At 32.4% G+C, this 10,927-nt stretch overlaps 1 protein-coding gene across 2 annotated transcripts; it reads right to left on the bottom strand.

Moving 5' to 3' along the window:
• Positions 1-219: 219 nt before the first annotated feature.
• LOC108479686 (ABC transporter C family member 10-like) lies at positions 220-7,061 on the bottom strand. 2 transcript variants are annotated; one of them, XM_017782419.2, is made up of 12 exons: positions 6,672-7,061; positions 4,061-6,137; positions 3,611-3,931; positions 3,448-3,534; positions 2,746-3,333; positions 2,492-2,656; positions 2,103-2,397; positions 1,748-1,962; positions 1,368-1,673; positions 1,212-1,275; positions 884-1,123; positions 220-760 (listed from the first exon to the last, which is right to left on the bottom strand). In XM_017782419.2, the coding sequence occupies exons 2-12, from the start codon at positions 6,116-6,118 to the stop codon at positions 648-650; spliced, it is 4,452 nt and encodes a 1,483-aa protein (XP_017637908.1). In that variant the 5' UTR covers positions 6,119-6,137; positions 6,672-7,061; the 3' UTR covers positions 220-647. The 2 variants fall into 2 exon arrangements, with proteins under 2 accessions (XP_017637908.1, XP_052878645.1); XM_053022685.1 differs by having other exon boundaries at positions 4,061-7,061.
• Between the last annotated feature and the right edge of the window lie 3,866 nt (positions 7,062-10,927).

Here is a 10,927-nt window from a genome sequence, read left to right as displayed (position 1 = left end):
TTTTAGTAAAATAAAATGATGAAATTCAATATTAGACCTAAAATAATATAGTTTATATGCCACAAACCTAATAGAAAAGCTTTTGGCAGAGCATTGTCTCATTAAATTTTGTTAGACATCCTTCTTCAATTATTACCTTGCTTTCTTTATATCAAATTTGGTTTTACAAATTAAGTGATCAATTAGAGGAAGTAACAAAAATTAAATAAAATATAACTGTAGCTCAAACACACACATATATATATATTTTTTGAGTTCTAATGAATAACTCAGCTTTAGCTATTCAAAATTACATATTGTTTCAAAATGAAGTTTTTGAAAGCAACTATGAAGAGTATATAATAAAGCATCAGGATTAGCTGGAAAAAAAAAAAAAGACGAGGCAAAATTAACACTCATTGCCTGGAGAAACAAGGAATAATGATGCCAAAAGACCCATAATTGATCTCTTGAAATGTCATCTTCTCTTCTGCTTGCTCCAGCTTCCCCTTGTCTCGTATTGTGGTTCCTCTGAAACAAGAACTTATGCTCCCCCTAAACCCAATAACATATTTGATCCACACATCCAACTTATTTTCCATTCTTTCAACCAAGCAAAGGGAGGGAGGGGGTGAAAGCGAGTTTTGGTTTCGGGGAAATTGCACACTTCAATGTGACTCTGCAGAACGATAATGGGACCAGTATTCCTGCACGAGTTGCCCGAACAATGAGCCTTCTCTCTGTATCAATGTTGTTGGCTCGTCATATTCCACAAGTTTGCCTGAAATACAAAAAAGGAAAAAACATTCATTCACTTAAAAGCCGATTCTCAGAGCTGCATGCAGTGCAAAGTACATTGATATGTAAAGGTCACTTCTCAAGTCAGCATTTTAATGAAACTCACCATCGCTGATAGCCAGTACCATTGTGCAATCCATAACTGTCGGTATCCTGTGTGCAACTGTAATGACAGTACAATCTGCGAATTCGGTGCGAATGGTTTTCTGTAAAATCAAGTCCGTTGCGTTATCAATTGACGCAGTTGCTTCATCGAGCACCAATACTCGACTTCTCCTCAAGAGAGCACGCCCCAAACAAAATAATTGCCTTTGCCCCATGCTCCAATTCGATCCATCTTCCACAACTGAATGACCAATTGATTTTTTTTCAGTAAACAGTATCGCTATAAAGTGAATAAGCATACAACAATAATCAGGTTTCAGATGGTTTACCTAAGGAGTCCAGTCCATCTTCTTTTTCCTGAACGGCTTCTCGAAGTTGGCACTTGTCAAGAACCTTCAAATGCAGATGAAAAATCAGTTAATCCAGAATACTTTTGCATCAACAGGAAGGAATTCTTGACAAAAAGAACAGGGGACGAAATTTACCTCCCATATCTCCTGGTCAGTATGTTGGGATAGAGGATCCAAATTGTATCTCACAGTTCCATTAAATAGGGTAGGATCCTGAGGTATTATTCCAAAACGTGACCTCAGATCGTGTAGGCCAATAGTACAGATGTCAATGCCATCAACTAAAATCTTCCCTCCGGTAGGCTCAACCAGACGGAATAAAGCACTGATTAGAGTTGTCTTCCCACTGCCAGTTCGACCAACAATACCGATTTTGTGCCCTCCTTGAAATGTGCAACTGATTCCTCGAAGAACTAATGGTGCATCCGGTCGATATCTGATCTGTTCAAATTAATTTTTCTAAGTATTACTGGTGCAAGTAGATGATATTATGTATATGCAAAGAAAAATTATACCTGCAAATCACGGATCTCAACTTTACCCACAGCAGGCCAATTGGATGGAGGACGATTCTCCTCTATCACTTCAGGGGCTTCACTCGGTATATCCATGTATTGGTTAAGCCTTTCTACAGAAATGATATAATTCGCTATGGTGCATTGGTTTTGAATTGAAAACACAAGGGACATATTCAATGAAAGGCCATAAGAAAGAGCCATGCCGATGAATCCTGCAATAACACGAGTATCTTTCACTGGTTTTTATGGAAAAACAGTAGCTTAATATTACCAAATGAATGTTTCTCCTAAAAGTATTTATCTTATGAGATTCTTGAATCAGTATAAGCAAGTAAGAGTTCCTTATACTAACCGGAACTGAAAGTCCCAGGAGGAAGCAAAACCATGCAGAGTGCAGCAGAGGCCAAAACAAAAGCACTAAGTGTCTCTAACCGCTGAATCAACCATTCATTTGCTGTAAAACTGTGGAAGAAAGGACTAGCATTAGTGTCAATGAGGTCAAGGCTCGTAGTAAAGAACCGTTCTTCCTCTTCGAAAGCCCTTATTGTGACGGCTCCTGCTATTGACTCAGCCAGATGGTTTGCAACCAAGGATTTAGTTGTGCCATTTATCCTCATCAACTCTTTTGCAGTGGAAAAGTAATAGTTCTACATACAACCATGAAACTTTTTGAAGTTAGTCAAATTTAAGCGACAACGACTTGAATTTGTCATATTCCAACACAGATATTTGTCGTGTTACCTGTAAGCGAATCGCTAAATAGATCATTGGTACCGAAACAAATAGGACTTGCCAGGTAACAACAGCCAGGACTCCAAGATTGCTGTAAGTATTTAAGGTAGCCACAAAAGCAAATATTAAGCTGAATGGTACATCAAGATCAACAATGCTCAGATCAACAGAAACCTGATTGAAAATCAAAAGGTATAAATATGAGTAACACCTATCATTTTCAGTTAACTGTTATATCAATATTCAGCAAGTGAGAAGCTTACCCGACTTAATAGTCTTCCTAGAGGAGTGGAGTCATAAAATGACATAGGAGCACGGAAAAGGGAATTTAGTAGCTGCGAAAATAGAGATCTTGAAGATCTCATACCCAAGGTAACTGTGGAAAGAGATCTAGATAGCAACAATAAAGTTGAGAAAACTCCAATTGCCAAGTAAACCGTGATCAAATTCAACGAGCTAACATTAGGATTATCAACATTAGCAGCCATCCAAGAGTTCTGTGCTATTTGACCACACACAAACAAAAGGTGAAAGAAAGTAGAAAGGAAGAAGAACACAAAGCCTTTGTTTTGATTGAGGTACTGTAAGTACGGCTTAAGTCCCGTATCTCCTTTTTCCCTTTCTTCTTGCTTGATCAGTTGGTCGCCCACCGGTTCTTTAAACTCTTTTTCCACATAACTCTTCTTGATCTCTGCAGTGGACGTTCCATGTCCCTTGGCAGGGTTAACTTCAGCAGCTCTTCCACCTCCAGCAGTTTCTTTGTGTGCATTAACAAGGTCCTGAAATTCTTGACTAGAAGCTAATAAATGGTGATAAGAAGCTGCTTGAAGGATCTCCCCGTCTGACATTAACTGCGAACAAAATCAAAATTAGAACAAAAAAGATTGTTGAAAAAAAGAGATGATAGGATGTTCACAGAGAGCACAGAAAAGATAATCCTACATACTCTAGGAATATATACTAACCAAAACAGAATCAAAAGCTGGTAGGAAATCAACTTGATGAGTCACAAGTAAAACTGCCTTTGACGCAAGTGCTTCCATAACATATTCCTGCAACAGTCTAAGTCAGCTTTGACATAAGTTGATAACAAAAAAGAATTGCTAGGTGATGGTAGATTTTGGTTACATTAAATAAACTTGTAGCAGTGTGAGCATCCACAGCACTGAATGGATCATCCAAGAGATATATATCAGCATCCTGATAGAGAGCGCGAGCAAGTTGAATTCGTTGCTTCTGGCCACCACTAAGATTGACTCCTCTTTCACCAATTTCAGTTTGATCACCATAAGGAAATAATTCAAGGTCCTTCACCAAGGAACACCTTTCAAGCGTTTCTTCATATCGTTGCTTATCCATGGCAGATCCAAATAATATGTTATCTTGTATCGTTCCTGTCTGGATCCAGGCTGTTTGAGAAACATAGGCTATCTTTCCAAATACTTGAATCTGTACGTCGGACAATGGAGCAAATTACAAGCAGAAAAACTATATACTCTTAAGCTACAACGAAAAGAAATGATATTCTACGAGAAAAGGCTAAATTCATTCAGCCCTTTATCAAGTTTTATGACTTACAGATCCTTGGACGTTAGGAACTTCTCCAAGTATTGCGGCCAACAAGGTTGATTTACCGGAGCCAACTTCTCCACATACAGCCACTTTTTCCCCCATCCTAACCTCTAAAGTTATGTCCCTTAGAGTGGGTTTTGAAACATTCTCTTCCCAGGAAAACCCTCCTGATTTAATAGAAATGGCTAAGTCGCCATTCTCCATATGGCGTTTTTTCCGGACATTTCCACTCTGCAGCTCTGGTGCCTCAAGGAACTTCAAAACACGAGCAAATGCCACCTTTGCTTGAATAACTATCCCAATAACATCAGGTATAGCTCTAATAGGATCCTGGACAAGACGAAGTGTGGCCACAAAAGTGAAGACATTACTAGCATGCAGAGGAATATTCAAGAAATAACATGCCCCAAAGGTAGCAGCAGAGACCAAAACTGGGGAAGACCAAAACAGAAAACTATTATATGCTTTTCGCAACTGCACTGCTTGTAACCACTTGTATTCCACAGCCCTTAATTTTTCTATAACTTTCTTAAAATGGCTCTCCCATGCATATAGCTTCAGCACCTTCATGTTTATAAGAGCCTCAGAACTAGCCTTAAGTCTCTCATCTTGTGAAACCATCAAGTTTCTTTGAAACTTGTGCTGTAACTTGGCCAGTGGAGCATTGCATATGACAGTGAGGATGATAACAACTAGGGCTGCAAACGTGGCTAGTCCCACTGCACGGAAGAGAATCACTAGAGCGATGCACAGCTGAAGGCTTGTTGTCCATGTCTGATGGAACCAGAAAGGAAATTCACCGATCCGATAAGCATCCACAGTAACATAATTTGTTATCTCACCACTCGAGTGCATTGACCTTGCAGCATTGGATAATCTCAGTTGCTTCTTATATATAGCTGCTGTGAGTAAAGACCTTATTTTTAGACCAATTAGTCTGACTCGAAAATACCACTGTCTTTGTGACAGGGATTCTATACATTTTGCACAGAAGAGTGATATGGCCAATACATAGCCTTCATATTCAAAACTTCCATGTCCCTCAGCTACCAAAATGAAAGAGTTAAGGATCAGAGGACCTGAGGACAGCGTGAGTATCTTAAGCAAAGCAAAAAATCCAGACATAAGAATCTCTCTCCAGTGGCATATTATTATGGTCTTCAAAATGGATGGCTGTGATGATGGGTTGGCTTGCTTTTGCTTGTTCAATAGCTCCAAGAACAAGAAGTAGCAGCTTTCAGCTCTCTCCGCCACACTTAACTTGGGCATATCTTCTTCGGTCAAAGTCTTCTCCCTACCTTTCTTCATCAAAGGATTCAACCACCAAAAGGAGAATTTGCTAAAGCATCCAGCCGTAGCAAAAGGGGTAACCTGAACGGTTTTATCATCTTTGGTACTACCATTGGCCTCAGCAACTAAATGGTCATAAAGGCCACTTTCATCTGTTTTCTGATCACCATCTCCATACTTATATCCCTTGTAAGCACAAAACAGCAACAATATGGCTCCAGGTAATGACAGAGCATCCAAAAATATTTTTGTCTTCACTATTCCGTTCAGAATAACAGCAAAAAGGGACAGCACACAAACTATTACTGCATATATGATAGCGAGAATTGACAGTAATCGAATCGGTGTCCTACGAAACTGGTTACCCCTGAGGCTCACAGTTAAACCCACCAATAACCATGTGGAACCCTGAAACAGTGCCAGCACCCACCAATTCAAAGGCAAAACAGTTTGTGTTTTCCTCAACTTCTCTTCCACAATCCAAACGCCAAAGCACAAGTACACCAATCCAATACCACCATTAACAATAGCAGAAGCTATTTGCAAAGCAGAACGGTTTCGAAAGCGCGCAGGGATGCCAACTGTTTTCGGTGATGGTTTCTGAATCATGTTGAACAAGAGCATTACTAATAGGAGGATATCGAAACAAATTATCATGGACTGATTAATGCAGGAAGAAGGATTAATGAGATGCCACAAAGCCGAATCACAGGGCTTTCCATATCTATCTGAACAAGCAGATTCCCCACAAAACATAGTCCATAAATCCTCCATCTTGCTCTTGCATTCAAACCTGAATATTGCTCAAAAACTCCATATGTTATTATCAGCACTATAACAATACATAAGATCATTAAAACATCAATCATATAAAAGGGAAAAAACAAAACTTTAATCCATATAAAAGGTTAATTACTTTGTCAAATAAAATTCTAAAAAGTTAAACAAGCAATTCAGTCCAACTGTCCCACTAAAGCAGAAAGTGAAGGGAAAAAAAATAAAGGGTCTATAAAGTTTCAAGAGAACATGAACTTGTGAGCAATCATTAGCAGTAGAAAGAGGTTTGAAGGACATTAAAAAATAATTTAATTTAAAGTAAAAACCTACACGACCCCTTATAAAAAAAACACCACGACCCCTTATAAAAAAAACACCCAAGACATCTAAAAGAACATAAAACTGTTTGTTAAAACAAATGTAAGGCAAATATTCAACGTGGGATAAGTAAAAACAACTGATGAATGAAGTAAATGCACCCAAAAAAAACCCCATTTTTGTCTTCCCAATGATATAAACATAAAACATTTAAAAAAAAAAAAAAACTAACCAGTGAACTGGTGAAGTGATCAGTAGAAACCCAGAATCTAGTCACAAAAAATGCCTTGTCGAACTGCAGAACAAGTTTATTTAGGATTTGGTTTCTAAACTTCGTTTTTCTCCCTAGAAAAGGCAGACGAAGAAGAAAAGAAAGACTAAAATTGTTGACTAGTTTATTTGCATTTGACTTGCTGTTTGAAGGGTACGTGTTAGGATCGAACAAATAGCAAGCATTAACAGTAAAGGAAAGAGAGGCGCAAATCAGAATCTTTGTTAAAGAACATTAAAGAACATCAAGACATCATGTCAATATATATTGACACAGAAAAAGTTGTTTCCGTGTCTTCTGTTTATGAAAAGGATTTATGAAATTATTTTCAGATAATTTAAACGAATTTGAGATCCCAACAATTATTTTTTAATGATTGAGTAAATAATAAAGTATAATTTAGATATCAGTTTGAAAAAATAATATAATTTAAGTATATTTACATAAAAAGTTTATAACGTGAGCCATGAAAACTAATTTCCTTATTTCCTCCGTGGATAATATTTTAATTCAAAATTTAGATATCAAGTTTCAACCACTTCTTCCATCAATTTATTTTATTAAGAAACGTTTTTATAATCATAAGAATTATACCAAAATGAATCGTGGAATTAATATAATCCCGATAGAATTTTACGTCACTTCATATGTAATTCGATTGACTTGTAAAAATTATTAAAATAAATACATTATACTACAAAATAAATACACAAAATGTAGGCCCGAAGTTAAAAAGATTTTTAGGGAATAAAATTAAATTATAATTTTTAAAAGTTTTAATTAATTTTTTTATTTTTAGGGTAAAAGTATATTTTATTTTTATTAATTTAAAATTTTAAAAATTTGAAAGAGCAAAATAAATTTTAGGGGTCGGGATCCTATCGGCCCTCTAGATTCGCTCCTGACATAATGAACACAAATATGATGACCTAATGATCCAAGTGTTTACCACATATTAGATATGACTTAAGTTTAAGTTACGTTAATCATGTTTATTGTTTTGAATTTATTCTGTTATTATAATTTAAGAAAAAATAAATACACATAATTTAGTTTTCATATGATGTATTTTTAAATTTCATTATTTCATTTAAATTTTATATATTTTTATAAATATTTTAATATGTTTATGATATGATGTTCAGGTACATATGAGTGAGATAAATCGAATTTTGATGACGTCATGGCTCACGTCTCTTCGGAATTTGGGTGCGTGTGGCTTTGTCTTTCTATCACGTTCAGAAATTTGTACTTTTTTACTGTTTACTTTTTTATAAACTATACAAATTCCAACTATTAAATTTTTTTTATTTTTGGCATTCAAAATAAAAATTTACATTTTAAGTTTAAAAACTGTATAATAATAAATTTAGTTATCAATTTTTATAAATTATATCAATTTAGTCATAATTTTAAAAATTAATCTTCAAAACTTATAAATATTCTCAATCTAATCTTAATTCTAAAAATTAAAAGAACCATATAAAATATATAAATATTTTTAAAAATATATAAAAATAAAAAATATAATTTTCAAGAAAATATAATAATAAATTTTAAAATACGAGACTTGAACTTGAGATTTTAAAGTTCTCAATACCTCAATCTTGATATTGAACCAAGTCCTCCGTGGCTTCAAGATCTAAATCATATTTTTTAAGGATAAAACAATATTTAATCATTGAACTTATCGGCTTTTCCCAGCTTGATTTTTGTTTTTCTTTCTCGTCCATATTCTTTTTGAAAATTGACTTTTTTTTTTTCATAGTGTCATGTAATAACTTAAAAGAGCTATCAAATTTCGAAATTAATATGAGAAAAAAATTTAAAGCAATATAATAAAAATTGTCAAAATTGGAGACTAAATGTTAATTTTTATAAACTTCTTTATATGATTAAAAATTGTAAAATTTTGTCCCATATGCTATCCGTAAATTTTATTTTTCGTTTGCTATATTTTTTATTAATTTAATTTTACTTCGAAACATTGTTACTTACCTCTATATTTTGGTTACGTCTGTGGAATATTTTTATAAGAAAAAACCGACCAACTTTTTGATTTACTTTTCTTGTCGAGTAGCTAAGATTAGATAATTAGGTCTCTTACACAAGTGAAACCCGCTTTTCTTTATTAAAATATATATTAGGTAATTAACTCATCATTACACCACATATGCTTTTCAACATTATAAAATTTACATTTTTTGGAGTTTTTTATTTAATCATTATTTTTTATATCTTGAATTAATAGTTTAATTTTAAAATTCAAGCCGTAGCAAATTTCAGAGGCGGGTATAGGAGACTGGTAGGTGCTCTGACCCTCTAAATGAAAATTTTTTATTTAGACATTTGAATTTTTTTAAAAATTTTAAATTAGTAAAAATAAAATTGTACTTTGACCCTTAAAATTATAAAAATTAAATTTAATCCTTTTAAAATTATAAAATATAAATTATAAAAATTAAAAATTCATTCGGCTCCCTAAAAATTTATTTTGGCTTTGCCCTTAGATCTAGAAATAAGACTTAGAGAAATAGGGTAAAGTCACACTTTTTTGGAGACAAATTAAATTATATATTTTATAATAGTAAAAATATAATTACATTATTTTAATAATTTATATCTTTATAATTTTAAATAATTAAATTAAAATTTTATTATTTTTAAAAGATAAAATATAATTTTATCTTTACTAATTTAAAATTTTATAAATTATAAATAATCTAAATAAAAAATTCTATTTTAAGGCCAGAGACCTGGTAGCCACCTAAATTCAAGGACCTCGAATTGACCTTGTTCTTTTTAAATACAGTCTGGTCGTCTAAATTATAATTTATATATTTAATTAGCATAATTTAATATTTAACTATTTTAAACTTTTAACATGAGTAATTGTCTGTATTATAGTGTTGATATGGTAAATTTGTCGAATTTAAGTTGTTTGATTGATTAATTTCCCTTTTAAAATGTTATATTATCTCATTTTAATTAAAATAATTAATTGTATTAATAAATCAATTTAACTAATAATATTATAAAATATAATGATAAAGTTATAATAATTTAAAGTATAGAAGTTAAATTGTAAATTTTAACAAATCAGATAATTCACAATAAATTTAAAATTAGACACCCATAACATATTATTTTAATACTTAGTGTGTGTTTTTTTAATCTCGACATCTATAACTCTCAAAGAATTAAAAATTAATAATTTTCAATAAATAATATTGAAAATCCCTATTTTGAGAAATTATATATATATATATATATATGATATTCAAATAAATACACATACATAGGATCTCTCCTATTTTACTTAGTGGTCGAGGGTTTGATTCTCACCTTGAGTATGGAGCAGCTTTAAAATTTGTAGTCAGTATTTACCCCTTAATGGGCCTACAAAATGTGAATGATTAATTAATGGGCTCGCCCAAGTAAATACCTTAAGAAAAATAATTTATATGTGATTTTTTAAAAAAATAATATATATTTTTTAAATTTTCAAATATGCAAGGTGCCCTTTTACTAAGATAAAATAATTCCACCTCCCATTTATGATTTCTTTTATCCTTTGCTTGTTTCAATTCCCTCCTGCTTTCATCAGAAAAATTACAAATTATTCTGCTCTCAATTGGCTACATAAAGCACCCAAAAGCCACTCTATAATACTAAAAAGATAATATATTTTTATAAAAATATTTAAAATGTAAATAAAACTAATATTTTTATTTTATAAAATTAATCAACTTTTAATCATCTCTCAATATTAATTCAATCATAAATTTAAATATTAAAATACAAAAGGATGGAGTATTCACGTTATCGAGAATAAAAAACATGTTGTACATTCTCGTCCGTATCACTTCACCATAACTTACTAAATATTGAATCATTTCTGATCACTAAATATTTTAATTTAATTATAATTATTTTAAAATAAAATTTTAACTTTTCATTTGGAATTTGAGAGTGCATTCAAATTCCTTTTCAACAATATTTCTAGTATCAAACATTAATTTTTGCCCTAATTTTTTTGTGTATACTTTTATGAAGAAGAATATAAACTTTTAATTTTCGTAAAATCAGATAAGGTGGAGTTTGGTTAGATTGATAGGTTTGGAAGGCAATTATGAATTTCAAACGATTAAAAACGAGTAGGATTTGATTGTAAATTTTATTTTAGGGTAAATTACACTTAAGGTCATTAAAATTAT

Source organism: Gossypium arboreum, chromosome 12, assembly GCF_025698485.1.
Source record: "Gossypium arboreum isolate Shixiya-1 chromosome 12, ASM2569848v2, whole genome shotgun sequence".
Taxonomy (NCBI): domain Eukaryota; kingdom Viridiplantae; phylum Streptophyta; class Magnoliopsida; order Malvales; family Malvaceae; genus Gossypium; species Gossypium arboreum.
The sequence above is the reverse complement of the archived record's forward strand: the minus strand, read 5'-3'. Positions and strand labels throughout refer to the sequence as shown.

Excerpts from the sequence above, each read along its gene's own strand:
- LOC108479686 (XM_053022685.1), bottom strand. The coding sequence starts at position 6,118 with ATGGAGGATTTATGGACTATGTTTTGTGGGGAATCTGCTTGTTCAGAT. Across the intron at positions 3,932-4,060 it reads TTCCTAACGTCCAAGGATCT|ATTCAAGTATTTGGAAAGAT; the intron begins GTAAGTCATAAA and ends TCCGACGTACAG. Across the intron at positions 1,963-2,102 it reads TCCTGGGACTTTCAGTTCCG|GATTCATCGGCATGGCTCTT; the intron begins GTTAGTATAAGG and ends GTGTTATTGCAG.